The 20,306-nt window shown below is 32.1% G+C and overlaps 1 protein-coding gene across 2 annotated transcripts in view; it reads left to right on the top strand.

The window, feature by feature from the left end:
• Positions 1 to 2,842: 2,842 nt before the first annotated feature.
• TTLL4_3 (Tubulin polyglutamylase ttll4) overlaps positions 2,843 to 20,306 on the top strand; it is a gene marked incomplete at its 3' end in the record, with an annotated part of 31,098 nt that continues 13,634 nt past the window's right edge. For both annotated transcript variants that reach the window (XM_035733382.2, XM_051213104.1), the window contains exons 1-9: positions 2,843 to 4,244; positions 5,721 to 5,787; positions 6,948 to 7,587; positions 9,003 to 9,136; positions 9,188 to 9,419; positions 12,109 to 12,219; positions 14,153 to 14,185; positions 17,606 to 17,682; positions 19,220 to 19,414. In XM_035733382.2, the coding sequence (XP_035587307.2) occupies positions 3,034 to 4,244; positions 5,721 to 5,787; positions 6,948 to 7,587; positions 9,003 to 9,136; positions 9,188 to 9,419; positions 12,109 to 12,219; positions 14,153 to 14,185; positions 17,606 to 17,682; positions 19,220 to 19,414 (2,700 nt within the window). In that variant the 5' untranslated portion in view covers positions 2,843 to 3,033. The remainder of the gene's footprint in view (positions 4,245 to 5,720; positions 5,788 to 6,947; positions 7,588 to 9,002; positions 9,137 to 9,187; positions 9,420 to 12,108; positions 12,220 to 14,152; positions 14,186 to 17,605; positions 17,683 to 19,219; positions 19,415 to 20,306) is intronic.

Here is a 20,306-nt window from a genome sequence, read left to right as displayed (position 1 = left end):
CCGTAGTGGAACGACAAGAGGCGCGTTTAAATATATAAATTGGTTGATACAAGTCCGTGACAAAGATACTGGATACTCAATATCACATAAAAAAACTTCAGTATATTTCTAGACCTTTCTTTTCTTGTGTGGTTTGAAATCATGGAGATTGCATCGCAAGGGCTTGATCAATAAAACAACGTATGTTTATGGATTAATCAGTCATGTAGCACAATATAACGTACAGCTGTTGACGCAAATAAATTCGAAAGTACGTTGTAAAATAAGTGGGTCAAGTTTATTCTCTAATGTTTCAGAACAACATTTGTAAATGATTTATGCGCAGAATCATTTAAGGCACTATCCCGCCTTTCTGCTTTTTCAACATACTACTTACTATTATTAGTCAACAGGAGGCATAGGACAGGTGTTTCGTCCAAATATAGGAGACCTCAGCTGTAAAATAAGGAGAACGATGAAAATCCCTCCGCAGCTTTTTTGGGCAGTACTGTCGTTTATTTGTTTCTTCTACTTGTCGTGCGTTTTAACCTTTGTTCAGGTTTCGTTTAACCATACCTGTCGTTCTTCATTCTTCCTCGTCTGAGATTTTATTATGTGATTTTGATTGAAGGCTAACTCTTTGTTACCTAATTTTTATTGCATGTTGCCGAACTATTGACATTAAGGTCGTTTTTGTCTGAGCTCTGGGTCACGGCGTGGTTCAGTGTGTGGCTGTTAACCTTTTGACTTTCTGCTTGGGAGGATTGCTGGAATCCCCGCAGATAGATATTTGATCCCATCTTGTTGAGAATATTTTTTTTTATTCCCAGGAACACCCCGGGTTTACTTTTTTTTTTTGCCGCGAACAAAAAAATTTTTTAAAAAAACAAAACCACAAAAAAAAAAAAAAACCAAAAAAAAAAAAAAAGAAAAAAAAAAAAAAAAAAAAAAAAAAAAAAAAAAAAAAAAAAAAAATTATAAAAAAAAAAAAGAAAAAAAAAAAAAAAAAAAAAAAAATAAAATGCTCACCAAATCCTTAACTTGAAAGTGATATCAAATCACATTAGAATGTGACAAATCAAGTATATCGAGATTAATTCAGTAGGACGTTCATCGAAATTTCAGCTCTTTACGGATAAATGAACAGAACTAATGTTTAGACTACAAGAAACGTGGTGTTTTTCAGGACTATTCAATCGAGAAAAAAAGTGAGGAACAGCGGTGTCATATTAATCGAACACCTTCTAGGTGACTCTGTTATCACACAGTCCGTACTATGGACAGATAAGGATATTGAGCAAGACTAAAGTTTATGGACGGGCCAATCAGGTATAAGATAACACATCTCGGATTTCAGCTCGAAACTCATTCATCCATTTGGCTAAATAGAGTTCTGGCACTATAGCTGATTTCATCTGGTGATGAAAACTCTAAATGTAATTCTTGACTCTAATCATCAACCGTAAATATTAATTCTAATTCTCCACAGTGGTTTATAACCCTCATTCAGTCCGAGTTATTAGGTGAAGACTCTCAGTGTCACTTTAGCGTTACTCAAAGATCGTTCATAAGTTATATTCTCACCCGATATTGTTACATGTGGTAGGCTTCTTTAACGAGTAACATTCTGAGTCTAAAAAATAGTTCTTCCTACAACCTTAAGCACCTCCACCATTAGACATTTACGAAAAACGGGGACGATTTGTTGCTCAGGTAGATTATTTGGATGGAGTTTTGTTATCTGAGCTGGATCATCTGATCATGGAGCTTTCATCGTTCTTCTGAACGACATCATCAGCACAAACTTCCAAGAGAAGTCTGTGTATCTGAAGTTTGTGATGATGTCGTTCAGAAGAACGATGAAAGCTCCATGACCAAACCATCCAGCTCAGACAACAAAACTCTATCAAAAAAATTTCCGAAAAGCTTCAATTGTCTTCTTAAGAACCTTAAAAATTTTTTTGGAGTTTCTCCTCGTCCTAAATAGATTTTGCTCTCGCAGAACGAGTTCAAAGGGAAAAAAGTCTTTCAAATAAACTGTCCATATAATGCCTGCTTGCAGTTATTGATCGACTGCTGACTTTAAGTTGTTATGCTGAAAGTACTGTTGCCTGATATTTAAAAGTATAAAAACAATAAAGTCGCTATCACTAATGTTGTTACTGTTTCTTCGTACTCTCTATTTTCTACACTTCAGGAAAAACTGGTAGGCAGTATCCGAAGATTCGAGTACTCCTATAATATAGTTAATAATCTAGAAAATAATAACGGCTCTTAACAAATAACTTGATATAACCGTAAAAAAACAATCAAATAAAGGTTACACGTTTTCAAAAAAGCGTAAGTGGTGTATGAGTTTTAAAGACATTGGGGTGATTTCCACCATTTATGAAGAAATAATTTCCATATTTCTGTAATCGCATGTGTACAAAAAAACTGGAATGCTAATTATGTATTTGGTTGCATCAATTTGCTAACTTTATGTAAGCGATAACGTCATGATTACAGAACATCGACCATTTTAAGGCAATAAGAACTTCTAGATTGAATTTCTTGCAGGAAACATCCAGCAAGGATGCAAACATGCGGTATTTTCGAATGTATTCTACTTACAGACATAAATATTTTCAAACATCTTTGTCCATATGTTTCCCTAGACGAGTCATCAATAATGAGATAAACAGAGTTTGATAAAAATTTCGATGTTAAGTTTAAATACAATAAAACATTCTAACGAAAACTCACCTGACTATCCAGATGAGAGAATGAATGCGACAAACCGTTTATAGTTTGTGAAAACTGTATTCCACAATTTGTTTTACTGTTCCGAATTATAAATTGATACTCAACCTTTCATTGGTTCACTTTTAAATGTAATCAAAACCTTGGAGATGCAACAATTTGTATAATCATATGGATTACTTGAAAGTTTTAACATTGTTTCGGCCTAAAATTTACTAAAGCAGTTGAGAACGTTTCCATCACAAATAAACCACCCAACGTTTCCAATATTATGTCCAATTGTCAATTCATTTGCTTGTTGTAATTCGCACAATGAGGAGTGAGAGCACCACTGAAAATATATCCGACGCCACAGACACAGTAAAAAAGTGTTTAAGACCTAGAAGTCCCTTCATGTATAACAAGACCGCTGATAGGTATCAGTTCGACTCTGATAGGGAAGTTTTGGAAGCTCAATACCGAAAGTCACCTGTCTTTTACAATTCACACCATTATCTTGCAAATTTTATTCGACCCGTTTCCTTAGCCACATTGAAAAGTCTTTCTTACGCTAAACCGAAGACTTGCAAGCTGAATGTCTTGGGAAGGCGGGATACTAAAATGATTCAACCCATATTCTCAACTCATAAAGATGATTCTCTTGAACGATTCAATATAAGAAGCGCTCCTTCTGACGTTGGCTCGATAATACTGAAATATAGTCCTGGTAATGGTGTTCAGCGTTCACTGAATAATGAAGACTGTAAAAATTGTTCTTCAGTAGTCTCTAATGATGAACATACTTTATTACACAATGCTCAGTTTATGAATATTAAAAGTCCACATAGTGAGCTCCAGTCACCAAACGATCTTCAACCTTGCTCCGAAAAAATGCCTTACAACATAAACCCCAGTGAATTGGTCTCCACTGAGCCATGTACTGTTAGTCCTCTCTCGTACAACTTACGTAAACCACATGTAGCTCCTAGTCTCAAATTTATTCGTTATCCAATTCCTTCAACTGCAGTGAAAAGAATGACACATAATGACAAAAATTCGGAGCTATCAACAAACTCTAGTGCTGACTCAACAACGAAGGAAAAAGCCACCTGTTCAGAAAGAAACCAAACAAGACAGTTTACCAGTAACATACAGAGGTGTCAGAGCATCTATAAAACGGGTTATACAAGTCCGAATCCGTGTTTTCCGGAACATGTAAAAATACATCAGCCCCATTCTAATTCAAGTAAAACATACAAGGATATCAAACAAGCCTTCGAAAATTTTAATAAAGCCACTAAACAGTTCAAAACATATGAAGCATTTAGCCAGTCAGTGGAAGATTTTGCCAGTTTTGACAACAGAAAGAATTCAGGAGTGTTAAAAATTGCGGGTGATGGAAACATTCAGTATGCCATATCCGTCATCCGGCCACGTTCTCATTCAGTTGTTTTACTAAAAAATCATGGTTTGCATGAAGAAGATAACAGAAGTGGTAAAACTCATAGTGTTGTTTACGAACAACATGAATTCAAAAGTACCAGGTATGTGAAAACTTGTTAATTTCATATCTGTAAGTAGTTTGGTCTTACAAGCCCACTATTATTACTGATCATTTACTCCGTCTGATTGAAGTGTGTTTCGTCTCAGGAATTTATCGAATAATAATAGCTTCTTTCTACAGTACTATCGCATCATGAGAAGTGGTTTATATGATTGAGGTGGGACTTATTCTAAAGTTTTCCTGCATTCAGCTCGGAGTTTGCAGCCTTTCCAGTTGTTATTTTTTGTAATCAAAATAAGCTGCCTTAATTTTTATTGTTGCTGAAGTCGTTAATCATAATCAACATAAACAATCCATAACACGAATTCATCCTATTATTCTTGACAGCTGAACAATAAATTTAGTGTATATCGAACGAGGACCTCTTATCGTTTAGTTTAATTCTAAATTAGATCGTTGTGATTCGGAGCTGTATTCCTTAAATATTTTTCAATTCTATGACAACAATAAAATCACTAACAAATTTTGATCGTCTTCCCAATTGATGTTTATTTTTGAGACCTAACTGGATGCTTTTTATTGTAAAAAATATGGATGCCACAAAGCGCTTTCGGACGCTGCTATTTTTGTTTCACGTTATATTTAAAATAAATCTACCTAATTAAACTTGTGAAAACTATGTATTTTGAGAGGAGCGTTTCTCCTGCGGGTGAACGCATACATCTAAAGTCATTTTTACTTCATTGTCATCCAAGAAACAACAGTAGTAATTTTTGGGGAATTCAAAAAAAGGATCATTAGAATGAATATTAGAATTCATGTTGCAAATTATTCTGTAGAATTTGACAATCGGTATCGCAGCTTTGTAATACTTTAAGTGTCACTAGTATTATAAATATGGTATGCTACAAACTTCATATTTTTGAGTTTCCATTTAAATAGAACTGCAACCTTCATCAATGAAGCCTCGATATAGTAGGTTTTATTATACAATTAAAATCCCAACTTCCCAAGATTCTGATTTGTTTCTAACTGATTCACATAACATCAGTGTAATTTCTGGTTACGTTATTGTGAAATTTAAGTATTTGAGATCAAATTTCTCATAACTGTTAATTAACTACTTTATACTTCTTGGAAATTCCGAAAATATCAGTTTCATTTCCTTATTTCGCACTTAAGATCATTCCGTAAATAATTTTGATGAGTAGTAAATGATATACAATAAAGATAACAAATTATGACAACTTTTTCTTGTTTAGTGTTTGATTATTATGTATTCGGTTCCTCTAATATTTTAAATCTGAGTACTAAGTAATTTAATAACGTACGTTTTTATCTACCTCTATTATTATTTCCTTGGCTCCTCGATAAAAAATAAAAGTTGAAAATGAAATGTTAAGCTGAAGCTTAATGTCCTAAAATTTAACTGCTTGACTGTATGCACATTAACATCGTTATATCTTACAGTAATGACTTTTTAACAGCTTTTACTTGCTATTTCTTTTTAATGAAGTGATGATATCCTCAATGAACCGCAAAGCAGTTCTAAACCTCAAAGTAACAATGCTGTCATGGAAACGGTAAGTGCATTTTTAAAACTGAAAGTTACTAGTACGTTTTCAAAAATTAAACTTTTTACTGAATATTCAACTCAATTATCAGAAACTCAAATTTGAGCAATAATTATTTATGAAAGAATTGAGATCTTTGTTTATCGGTCGAAACTTGAATGTCTAAAACCATAAGATAACGGTTTTATCACAAAATTTAAAGTCTTTTAGCATTAAGTAGCACATTTACTCAGATAATCATGATCAAAATAATACTTCTTTCTTGTGTACGTTTCGTTCCCAATGTATTAATTATCATGGATTATGCGTTTGTTGACTAAATAATTTTTCAGACTATAACAAATTGTCTAGTAATGTTTTAAAGTCAGTCAGTCGCAAAGTAGAACCTAGTGAGTATGTACGTCGGTTCAAGTTACCATACCCCATTAGCACAGAGATGAAATTCATAAGCCAAAACCGGGTGTAATAAAGATAGAAACAGTATTATTGATAATAGAAAAGCTGTGGTATCGATGATAAAATTCAAGAAAATGTAAATTGTTGAAATAGAGACAAAAACCTCTCAATAATTCATAAGAATTAGAGATCAATATCGTATAGAAATCATTAGATATTAGTAATTCCATCTTAACTTTTCATATTCTCCTTTTAATTAAAAAGACTTCTCTCACTTTAATTCCTTTGCATTATAATCTCTTTATTGAATTCGTTTAGAATTTCAAATGTTTCTTTTCAGTACACTTAACTCATATAGTAGACTTTTTAACTTACAACACAGAATCGATTCAAAATTGGATTTTGATTCCATTTCAATCTTCCCCTACTATAACCTATATATTTGTTCTTATGATTAATTTCTTTACCATTCTTGTGCTTATAAGTCATTTTCATCAAAGAGCTTAGAAATTTAAAAATCCACAAATTTACAACAAATATAGAACTTTTTTCATTATGCTGTGGGTGCCATCAGTTATCTGAGGTCTAGTTATACTCATAGTTTGACTGTTTCAATCTCATTGAGTGTGACACGTCTTCCATAGTAGTGGTAATTCAAGAAATAAGATCCAACTTCTCAGATTTTCGTATATTGAAAGTTTTATTTTACTGTCTTTTAAAATAATATTTGCATCATGAGAATTATGCTTGTTGTCACTGTTCTTTTTATATAGTACGAACGGCCAAGTTCTTTACAAGATCAATTATCCGACTCTAAAGATACCTTCCAAGTTTACACAACAGCAAAACAATCGGAGATCGATAGTGGAAATGGTACTGATGAAGATGATCACATTTTTAAGGAAACTGTCTCATTGAAAGATGATTCAGTGACCCAGAAAGTAAACGAAAATATTGTTTATTCCTGTAGTGCTAATTCAGTTGAATTAGATGAATGCTTTTCATCTGATATTGATGAAGACGGTACTATCGTTGATGACAACAGTGTCAGCAATGATAATCAACAAATTAACTACCAGTTGGATGAACAACCTTTAACGTCTCCAACAAATAGTAGCTCTAGTAAATTAGTGGATGAAAACTCAAGTGGTAACGTAGACTCTCCTAATCCAGCAAATATAAACAAACAGTCGGATACAATGTTAACTGACGGTCAGCAAGTTGTAAGCAAGGAAAATCCTGATTTAAATGGTGAACAGGCGATTACAGAAGTGGCTGTTAAAAAAGATTTAAATGAAGAATTGTGTATGCAATCTAAATTATGTAATCTCAAACTTAGTACATTTTCAACAAAAACAGAGAAACATTCGACACTACATGTAGTTGCATACGACCAGAACACAACTAAAAAAGGTAGGCTTTAAATAGATTCAAGCGTTTTCAGTATCACATTTTGCCTAATTACATATCAGTCAATTTATTAGAACATTCATTTTTATGAATCGTTTTGAATTCCTTTTATGCTTGCCATTTACTCAGCGGTGGCGATATATATGGGTTAGATTTGGTTGAGTTATTATTTGAGTAAATGATACATGACACAGTTTACTAACCAATTTGATTATCTCTGTAGATTCATCCAAAAACAAGTTGTTGTCTTTTTATTCAATAAAATTAACCCATTACGTTACACTGTTTTCCACCCAATTAAATATTGAAGATAAAATGAATATATCGATGATAAATACTTGAATAATTAACATAATTCAATAAATAAGAAAAAAGTTCGTTCGGTCAGTGTATGACATGGTGTTATGGTATGAAAGAAAACTGCAAAGGGCTGGCCTGTGTTTGTCCTTCACGACTCCCTGGCTGGGGTCCGAGAGATGGTGCAACACAGTGGCTAGAGACGTTATCAGATATGGTTCAGAATAGAAGCCAGTGGCGATCCTGCTGTGACCTTCTTTTACTTTCTTCATAAAAAATGGTTGTTTCTTCCTTAACTGAAAGATTTCTTCTGATTGTACCTTTCTGTTTCCCCCATTATTACTATTATTATTATTATTATTACACTACCTTACACTAATCTGTTCGTTATTGTTCTTTTTTTACGCTCCTTACTTTCTTTTTTTCTCTTCAAATTCTCGTTGTTTTGTGTGGCGCATATATATCTGGTTCCCTCTTGTACCAATATTTATGTGTTCAAATAAATAAATAAATTAGGAATTCATAAAAAATAAGAGGTGGTAACTAAATAAAACTACCCATTTATGTTTCTAATTGGTTGTCATGGTTCATTTAGTAAATACAAAAAAAATGTATTTCGACAAATATGACAAAATGAAAATATAATTTTGGTTGAATTTAATTCTAACGTTCTTTGAATGTGAACAATGAAAATATATAAATTATGAAATTTTTGAATGATTAATTTTTTATTCAATCATGTTATAAATGACTGATGGACTTCAAATTTTCATTATAATCATTAATTACTCATTAAAAAACTTGCTTCGAAATGACAGTTGTGAATCTGTAGTTAAGAACTTTTGTCCAAATTTAACCGAATAGTTTCACAATATTTGGGCGTCAAGTTGTTATAAGACATTAGGAAGGGAGAATGTATTTATAAAATTTCAACAAATGAACATCCTATAGATGTATGATTATATTCCCTTAAAAAATCATAAACTAAATTGTCAAGTGAAATGTTGAATTTACATTCTTTCTCTTTAATGTCTATAGTTAATTTTGTTCCAAATGTTGTATCCAAGAGAAACACAACAACAATAACTTATGATTATGTATCAATTTATTTCGTTTAACAGATATCATATCTACCAGCAAATTTAATATACCAAAGAATTATATGAATAAACAAAATGAAAATTTATCAATATCTTATTCTACTAAAACTATTGAACATAGAAATCATTCAGTAGAAAAGAAGAATTCAATAATGGTAGATTAGTTCTTTTTGTATAATCATTATTTCTGGTTTATTTTTTCACAGTTTGAATCTATAGAATTAAATCATTCTAATGAAAATCATTCATTGAAATTAGTTAATACTTCAAATGAATCATTAAAAAATATTGTTAGTTCAAAAGAAATAAAAATAAAATCTAAAAATGGGCTTGTGAATCGATTGACACAATTTACTAGAAAATCTCATCCAGCTTTGATTGATTCATTATTTCCAAATGTTCCCCCAGTTTTACGATTTGTTGAAGAAGGACAAAAATGTATGTTTTGATAATATGGTCGGTTATTAAAAATTTTTTTTACTTTTTTGTAAATATACTCTATCCTCTATAGATTTTTTATTACTATGTTAGAATATAAGTACAAATAAATCCGCAATTTTAATAAACTTTTCAGTTTTTCAATGCATATTTATCAGCCTACTACTACTACTGTGTGTGAAGAGAAAATAAACTGTATTCAGAATTTATCCTATGGCCATTAGTCTAGATGGCTCACAGCTGTATGCTCTATTTCTATGTAATGTAGTTGAGAGAGACCGTGGTGTGTGCTACTTATATTGGCATAAGTAGTCGATGATGTTAGTCGTGAACAGAGTGTCTGGCAACAGAGAGACAAGAGGATCAAACAGTTAAGAATGGAACCAGAATGCAATTTGTATGAAAATGCAAGAACAATGAAGTCTGAGTCATTATGAGACAATTGATGGACATTTTGCAAATTACATATTTACTATTTGATTGTTAGATTTTATTAACAAGTCCTGTAATTTTGTGTCAGGTATATTCGATTGTCCCAACCCGTGTTCTGTTCACTACAAGACTACTGGGAATCTTTGGACTTAGATTTTGGGCTAGTTAATATTCCTCAGCAAAGTGTGTTCGAAATCTTTGGGATGATCTTCTAACTGAGCTTTCTGGAGCAAGACGAAATTGAAAGATCAAATCCCTTACCATTGTAGTTGTTTTATAAGAACTGTTGCTAATTAATACGACCCTTAAGACTTGGTTTTTCTCACGATGATCTCAAATCCCATATAATATCTCATAAGATGCAGGATTCGATAAAAGGTAGAAGCTTTCATTCACCTACCATTTTACACAGATTGTGTCCAAAAGTGATAATGAGTTTTTGTAAACAAATGAATCAATGTATAATTACGTCGAAGATAAATCTAAATGACGAACTAATTTAGAGTTGTGAATTTTGGATCGATTTGTGTGGAAAATCAATACTACTCAACGACATATTGGATACGAAGGAGTAGTAAATAAACTTTTTAAACTCTTTTGTATGCATTTTTCCGGTGTGTACATTGTGAGTCAGCGTCGAGTTAATAGGTCTCTTTGCGTTAGTTTTACGTGCCATTTGAGTGTTATTAGCCTAGTTCTTTTTAAAATACTTCGTATGGGATCATATATAGCACATAGCACCCAAAGCATTATGAAATCTGATATATTTTAAAGCCTTCGCATTAAGGAAAATCTAAGACTTTATCGATGTATAGATGTAAAATTGTTTTATTTATAATTTTTTCACAGTTGAATTCACAGATCGATCGAAGCTAGACCACAATTGAAACCCTGGAAGCACTAGACGGCCGGTTCATCCTAGTATAGAACTCTTCAGCAGTGCAAATTGATGACTCCGCATGCGGAACTCGCACCCAGGACCATCGGTCCCGTGCACGAATCCCTAACCTCTGAACCACTGAGCGGGACGCTATAATGTCAGTGTCTAACTCCAATCGATCTATGATCTTGCGCAACCATTCATTCACTGTCTGAGGTGGATAAGTGTCTCACACCCGACACGGATTGGCTCCACTGGTCACGGTTTCTCACTAGAAATACAGGAATTCTATCCTGAAGCTAGTCGCTGTTGAACTCATGATTATTATCAGTATGGGGATTCGCGGAGATTGTAGCATTTTCACAGCTGAATTATCAGATATGGTAAATGGGATCTTGACGGTGTAAATATTTGATCCAAATATTAGAGAAATGTTGCAGATTGCTCACAACCAGACAGTGTTTACTAACATTATCATTTTAACAAGCCTATTTTCTAATTTCACGCTTTCAATAAACGAATATTTTTGGGAAATTAAAACATTCGTAGCTATTTTACAAAGGAATATTATACGTATTTCTATTGTATACCCATTAAATACTTGGGTCCTCAGATATTTATAAATCTCTTATTGTAAGCTTCTATTTTCATTCATACTGTTATATGTTTTATTGTCTCTAAATTATCTCTTAACTTATCATTATGAACCGACTACTCAATTTTTGTCAGATATAACTTAGTCATTTAGACATTTCTACTTCATATTTGTGATGCTTTAATATACACAAACCTAAGAGCTTTTAAGTCATGATGAACAGAGAATGATAGACGAATTAATTTGTTTACTTCCTCCGTCTTCCGTCAAAAGGAGCTGATGGACTGATGAACATTGATATTCCCCGGACTTTATTCATGGTTATAGAGTTATAAGTAAAAAGAGATCATTAATCCAACAGACATGAATTCGATCAGACCGTTATTGGATTTTGTAATCAGCTACTTCTTATTATCAATCTACTAGATCAAGCAAGTCCAAAAAGTACAGGGATCTAAAATATAATACTTTAAGTGCTAAAATATTTGTTTATTAAACTATCATGTCTGGATTATCTTCATCACCAATATTGTGGCACTTTTCGCTATATTATTATTTATTTATTTACTATGATTAGTCATGTGTTATTCATCAATTTTACAACCGACCTATAAACTGCATTGATTTATCTTGTACTATCACCATATATATCTACCAATATATATCAGTGTAAAGCCTGAAGATAATATTGTTTGCATGGATGTCTTATTCTTCTAAGATGTATCGATGAGTTTAACCTTTATTTGATTCAAATAACTTGTTTATTTTAATCCAATTTCTAGTGGAACCATTGCCATGGGAATTTCGTCGGCTACTAAAGTGGAGAGCTAGCTCTCTAACCCCTATTGTAGTCAAGCAAACTTTGCAACGTACTGGATTTAAAGCTTCAAAATGTTAGTTGTTTCCCCACATGTTATTTTATTATATAAATCATATGTTGTGAGTCTTTCTTTAAAAGTATAGATTACAGTTAAGTGGATAACGCGATAGACTTTGAAGCGAACGGTACTGGGTTCGAGTCCTGGGGAGAACATCAAGTTTGGGATGCAGGTACATCCAACTGACGAGTCCTAGGCAGGACGAGACGCACTTCCTAGACTCTACTACTAGCCACCATCCATCTTTTCTTATAATGCTTGTGATTTTAGATAGATTTCATCTGTTTGCAAAATTAGGTGATCTTTTCTAAAGGATATAATCAAATTGTGCTGAACTATTAGACTTCTCTGATGGACAGGTGAATATTGTACAGTAAATTGAGAATTTCATATTTCTATTTTTCGCCAGTGGTTACAAGCTGAGTGATTTAATACATAAACTAGTTCTCCATCTAATCTGCACGAACTTCCCAACTATATCTACGCGCCTAATAATTTACCACTTGAATGGTGACTTCGTAACATTTCTTATTAATGTTATGACTTTACGAGAGAGGCTCGACTGATTATAGTTTCGAAAGTGAATGCGCACGGTGACTGTCATTTAGATAAAAAAATCGTCTAGAGGAACCAATGTTTTCCTAAATTCAACATCTTTTAGATCTGTAATCTGATTGGTTATCCAATTTAATTTATTGTTATTGTTAATTCAAGAATTTCCTTGGTTGGTTTAGTATTTGTCTTAGATGCATTTTGACGTTATTGTATAGAGTAAAATAACACTTAATGAAAATATGATAGAATAGTATTCTAATAAATTTCTAACTGTTTATATCTATCTTTTTGCTCTCTGTACATAGCTGTATACATTACCCCTTGAATTCGATCCCAATTCAAAATAACTCCTCATAGATATCTACTTTGTATTTCATTTGACTCTTGAGTCCTTACATAGTAAATAAATTAAATACATGATATCTATTTAGTTGTTATACCCAAAGCCGCTAATCAGAAGCAGCGAATTATCGATCGAACCAAGGACGCGTAAAACACGTGCGAGCAGCCTAGAGTTTTTACACTTGTTGGTAGAACATGCTGGCGAAGACACTCATGGAGAAAATATAGCTGTTCTTGAGTGGAAGCAGCCTAAAGTCCTGATTGATCCTGCTTTCCGCCTAGTCCATCCAGTTAAGTCCAGAACACCAGTCTCAGCCTCTGCAATATGAATCCTTATATTTCAAACATACTGAGTTTATATACCAATCAAACAAACCACAACGTAGCATAAAAAAGAAAATAAAATTTGTACAGAATTTGGCCAAACGTGGCTGTGAATGTGGGAGGCAGTGACTAATAGACAGGGCATAATTCAAGAATGGTCAAACGTGTAATAATGGTTCATAGGTCAAAACAAAGCTTATAATAAAAGGAACATGAATATGAATAGTTTAGTTATTTAACAATTATACGATAAAAAATATATGTTTAGTATTGGTTCATAAAAGGATCCCCAAGTTACCATTCATTATGTTTCTCGGGTCCTAACATTAGTAAAACGTGTTAAATTAATGAAGAATAATCCTAAAAATAGCTGTTTTCACTTTTTACTGAAATCAGATGAATCATCCATGAAAATTACAGAGTTCTGAATACTGTCTTCGTCACAGATTGTAACTGATTTACTGAACAAAATAGAAAATTATATGAGCTCAAAACTAGGATCTTAAGTTATCTATGAGCTTTAATACTTTCTGGTTTACTTTGATTATTCAACTAATGTACTTATGTGATAGAAACTAATATATCAAGTTATATAAATATTCATGAACCTTTTATATGAATAGAACAATAAATTTAAATCACATCCACACCATGCTTTTTGATTGATTTGAACTATTTAATTCCATCTAAATACTCCCTTTATATACAAATTTTATTGAACTTTCAGTAACTAATGCATGTGAAGACTTGGAAACAGTTGGTAGGTAACACGAAAATTACTATTATTAACTGTTTGTTTTTATAACAGCGAAACTTAATCTTTATGCTTTTTATTGCTAATTCATTGTACTTGAAATTAGACAGGTTTCTTAAAAATGAATGTTGAAATTTATTTTCCCATTAAACTGTATGATACTGTTTAACGGTTTGTTAAAATTCATTATTTCATTGAATCTTCATCAACATACTAAATAAAGAAAAGAGGCCGAAAATAGATTGCTTGGCTTTAAGAGGTATTTCCTGGAGTTCTAGTGAGAAGCAATGACCAGTGGAGTTCAACAGGGTCTACTATGAGATTATAACTCACTGATGACAATGGCGGACAGTGGCGCAACTTCGTGGATTGGTTGAATTTAGACATTAACACCGTCGGATGCCGGCTTAGTGGTCTAGCGGTTAAGCGTTCTCAAGCGAGACTGACAGGTCCTGGGTTCGAATCTTGCGAGGCGGGGTCGTGGATGCGCACTGCTGAGGATTCCCACAATAAGACGAAACGGCCATCCGGTGATTCCAGATTTTCGATGGTGGTTTGGCTTCAATCGATTCGTGATCCCAACTATCAAAATAAACTATTGTTTCTTTTTCTGGGTTAACTTTGTTCTAATTTTTCCTCAATTTTTTTTAAAATGCACATACTGAAGTGCTCAAAATTTATTGTTTTTTCAAAAAAAATTCTTTTTAATTTCTGATTGAAATAATTTTGAGAACCAAAGGTATTTTTACACTGAATAACAGATTTTCTTCCTATACTTTAAGATGATAGTTCAGTCATTGATTATTTCTCCAACCATTTGTCTTAATTCCTTACCCATCAGCGTATCGAAATAGACCTTATTAAATAGATGTAGTATTTGTTCTTTTCATGTTTTCACCATTATTAATATCGGTATGTCTAATTATTATTTAATACGGTTTAAGGGCTCTGATATTAGAAAGTTTACTCTTATTGAGCATTACATCTAGATATAAAGTCATTTTTTCATGTCTTTAAGGTAAACCGTATATTAGAATAGAGTTGAATCCTCCTGTATTTTTTAGTGTGAGTCATGTTCTTCACAATAAATGCCAACAATTTGCCAGTTTATTTTATAAATGATCTGAAACAACGACATTTGAGTATATTAAACCAGAGCAAAAACCTTAATTTACAAAAACGATGGTTTCAATTAGTCTTTTGTTAAAAATTATAACGGATTGATTAACAATATAGTTTTCATACTAAACTCCTCTTTACAATCACCCTTTTGAATGAATAATATACAAGATAAGATAAGAAATGTATTCATCATAGTACTTTGTTATGTACAGATAAAAAATATTTACTAGTTTGTCAGGGTTGTATATGGCATTTGTTACTATGTGAAATGAATTATGTAATATCTACCAATAATCATATTGCGATTCTTTAACCAATGCATCAATTTAAATCTTCGAAAATTTAAAAACATAAATACTACTATGAAAGTTTCGGATAGTTTTAGAATTAGTACTGTAAAATAAGTAACAATTGAACTTATCAATATGTCTGAAAGTACAAAGTAATTTTCGCAGAAGATAAAATAATTTACTTTGACCTTTAAATATATACAACTCATATCACTGCTGTCGTGTGTGCTACTTATATTGACTGATATAAGTAGTATGTTGCACCAATCAGAAGGCAATGCCTGAGTACAGAAGATTTGGAACACTGAAATAAAGAGAAGAGAGAAAAAAACTAAAAGCAATTGAGTTAACGGCGAGACTCTAATTTATGGACGAACCTTGAACGAATATTAAATGACCTCGAGAAATATTAGCCAATTAGCAAACACCCAGTATAGAGTAAAAATATATTATACAAAACCAAAGAAATAAAGTGGATACACTTCTTATACTTGGTTCAAAAACTTGTCAAGGTTAGAAAGAGGTTCAGAGGTTCTAAAATCGTAATACATGCAGTAGAGGAAATCATCCATACGGCTACAGAATAGTCGGTCTCTGGAGCCATGATAAAGTCTCAAGAACTCTTTCAGCCTCGACCACATAGCTTCAATATTGTTTATGTGCACTTCGGTTGTTGAGTGCACAAAATGCTACTTGTGAATGACGACACGATGCACATAACCAAGCCTATGTATGCGGATGTAGGTTCTCCAATCATCCGTATATATTGCAGTACCTGACTGCAGCGTGTTACTGGTGCTTTTATTATCCGGTTCGCGATAATTGTCGTAATTTGCCTTAGTTAAGAACTATATATGGGGTTTTCATCACGAACTGACATCAGCTATAAAATCATAAATCTTATTTGACCAAATGGATGAAAGGCTTTCGCGTTAAAATCCGAGATCATTATCTTATACCTGATTGATTCGTCCACAAATTATAGTCTCGCCGTTCTATTTGTTATAGCCGCTCAATTATCACGTTTTGTATAAAAAAAACCCGTGAACCGATCGTACGTAAGCATTAAGCACTGAAGTTGGAGCTGTGATCTTGAAATCCCTCAAACGCTTCTGACTAGCTCGTCCATAAATTAGAGTCTCGCCGAGTTAACAATGGGAATAAGGGAACAATCAAGTTTGTAAGAGACAATTGATGAAAAATGTGCAAATAAAGTATTTAATATATAGTTTTGGTCTTGCTCACTTGATTTCTTTCTTCACTATACTACTATTATGTTAAACCACTTTTAGAATAGTATATTCAATGAATCTCTTTAGACTGAAGTGTATTTATATATGTTCACCTATGATTGACTAAGTAAATTCATACATAACTTTCTTATATCAGACTATAATGATATATTTACTAATGCTTAGATTTATTTCAATTTTTTTTCTTGTTTTAAGTCTGTAATTTTATCATCTGTAGCATAATCAACTCGTTATCATTATTATTATTACTTTCAAAAAACCTGGTCAAGTGCATATTATCTAAACAGTATCCCTTTTGTTGTTCAAATAATGACCTTAAGTATTTTATTGACATCATTTTTTTATTAAGATAGAAACAAAAAAACTAGGATGAAGAAGAGAAAAAATATACGTATATGGTCATCTCAGTTCAATTAATATTTCTATATAGAGATAATATTTTATATTCACTCTTTGTTATCATAGTATAGAACTTATACTATTCAAGTACATAATTGTTTTAATAACTATAAGGATTAGTATAAGTTTTTTTTTCTCTATCTCTTGTCTACAATTGATTTTATTTATTAAATATCCACTAATGAGATGGTGACAATATGTTAATTGAACCGATCAATTGTAGTCAATATTATGTATGTGTATATAAATTTATCTTATAATATGCTTTTTTTAATTTTTACGCATAGATTGATTGTTACTATGGTGTTTACTTAGTGTATGTGTAAAATTTGTTTTCTTCTTTTTAAACTATTTTTTTCTAGAATCATCTGATTGGATATTTTATTTCGGGAAACATATGCGTCCGCAAATATTTCGTACAATTAAAATGTATCAAAAGGTAGAAATTACATTTTTCTGATGCTTGGAATTTTAATGATCATTCTTTAAAATATATTTCTATTTATAAATTTATCACGAGTTTTTTATATAACCTGTGTTATATCTAGCCCTTAGATTCTCAATATACCGCATATGACTTGAGCACTTGAACCCTAGAACCGTCTAAGTTGCAAATAAGAAGACAGAAGAGGATTGGAGAAAATGCTTGTTGGGCCAAAATCAAAATGTACAGAAAATCATGGGTATTTACAGATATTAGCGTTCGTTAAATCAACATTACAATTTAACCAATCCGCCAAGAAGCATGTTATGCTACTGGCCAATAGTAGCATGCCACGTTGATATCCCGGAACTTTTAGGCTACTCTTGAGCCTCTAGAGGCTCCCATCGTAGTTCTTGGAAGCCGTCCCGACAACCTGTTCATTTAGTTACAATAAACAGAAGTTTAATAAATAAATGCGGTTATTTGATATACCTATATAATAAATTGTTTGATTTGTTGGTTCAAACACTGCATCCATACTGAAATCGGACTTTTCTATTTTTATTCCTATGAATTACGTTTTCTTATTTGATTAGACCAGATAGTTTATTTAATTTAAAGCAAAATAATCAATCATAGAAGTGCTTTTTTTCCTCTACTTTACCTATAATTTAATGGATTATAACATGAATGCAACTGACAATTAAGTCTTCTCTCATTTGAGGACCTTTATACCACGCGTTCATTTATCATGTAGCTAATTCTTAATCATCTTATGGAGACTATTCCATTATACACCATCATAATAAGTGTTTCAGGATTATTAGTGGATGTCATTATTTGAAAATTTGCATTTGTCACTTAAGTTTGGACTAAAATCAATTATATCTTAATCAGTTGTTAAGAACATAGATTTTTGACAGATAATTAGTCTTCCTGAATGAAATATCTTGATTTTGATCAAGATTTTATGCTTCACACGTTGACACACCATATTGCTGACAGATAGGAAATCAAGATAGTATTCATATAAAACAGCTTTATTAATAAAATCCAGAGAATACAAATATATGTTGCCTGTTCCAATATCATCTAATTGACTAAGGAACCACTCACAAAACTGTTTTCTAAACTCTTCCTACGTATGTCATAAAAACTCTATTGCATAATCAAAATAACAGTCAAAAGATATTTCATGTACAAGATAAGACTACAGGCAAGTACCTAAGTCAACTAAAGAATCTGGCATAGATATAAGTGTATCAACCCAAGTCTCTACACTTTCAACATCACAGAAAGTCAACTGACAAGATAAAACTAACAAAAAATTTAAAATAATAGTACTAAGAGCCGTAGAAGGTCAAATATTTTTTTAGGAAAACAAACGACAATGAAAAATTAGAAGTATTGAATAGTCTTCTCAAACTGTTTCTGGATATTATTGTATTATTATAAAGAGATATGACTATATCTTAAATTCTATGAGGCATTTGGATTGAATGCAGTCTAAAAGTTATCATCCCCATTTGATTTTGTTGTTTAATTGATACAGGTAAATCATTTGCCTTGTTCATTTCAACTTGGTCGTAAAGATCGTTTATGGCGGAACATAGTTCAGATGCAATTGAAACATGGAAAAGAACATTTTAATTTTATGCCACAAACTTATTGTTTACCTGGTGATTTAGATGAATTAAAAAAAGCATGGGATGAAGAAGGAGAAAATCAACGATGGATTATGAAACCGGTTCGTTTAGGATTAGTCTGTTTCTTTTGTCTTTTTTATAAATTTTATGGGGTTGAAAAACTGACTTAAATGAAAAAAAGTGACTTATTAATTGGATCTTTATAAAAAGACAGTAATCTTTTCGTAGCATATAGAGCTTTATGAGTAGATATTACTGTTGCATTATTGTGGAATCGTGAAGTACTCACCATTTTTTTTGGATTTTGTTTCTCTGACAGTAGTTGACTGTATAGGAACGGTAGTAAAAGTATACCCTTCCATTTGTTGTTCTTTACATGCTTCATGATTCTTTCAAATCTGTTGTTATTACAATTACTCTTTGTTTACATTCTGGTTCCCTTCAATTCGATCTTCTCAATCTTCTGCTGCATGCATTCCACTTCTGGTTGATGTTATATACTACTTATATCTGGTAACATAAGTATCATACACCACATAATAAGCTACATAAAGACCTTAAAAACTAGCTACTTAAATCTAATTAGCAAATTTTCACTCTTTTGTTTATAGCTCTGTATACAATCGGTTTACACCATATGCAAAGCATATGTTTAGTGTTTAACAAGATAATTGTTCAAAGTGATCTCAGATAATTTTAACTAAAGCGTAAAGCTGGAGAGTACTGCTTTACTTTTGTCAAGGTGAATTCTCACTAACCAAACACAAGAGTAATCAATGCTTATCATTCAGTATATTTTAGTTATCATCGGTTCTTGTAGCCAAACTTCTGACACTGAGAATCATTGAAAAGCACTTTGAACTTTGCAAGACTTTTCTCGATGCCAATACCCCTATAACTAAAAACTTTACCTGGCATTTACATACTCAACATTACTTTTTAATGATTGTGCTTTTTTGTTCTAGTTCCGTGTTGATTATCGATTAGATAAAA

The sequence above is a fragment of the Schistosoma haematobium genome, chromosome 3 (genome assembly GCF_000699445.3).
Source record: "Schistosoma haematobium chromosome 3, whole genome shotgun sequence".
Taxonomy (NCBI): Eukaryota; Metazoa; Platyhelminthes; class Trematoda; order Strigeidida; family Schistosomatidae; genus Schistosoma; species Schistosoma haematobium.
This window is presented reverse-complemented; position numbering and strand designations above follow the sequence as displayed.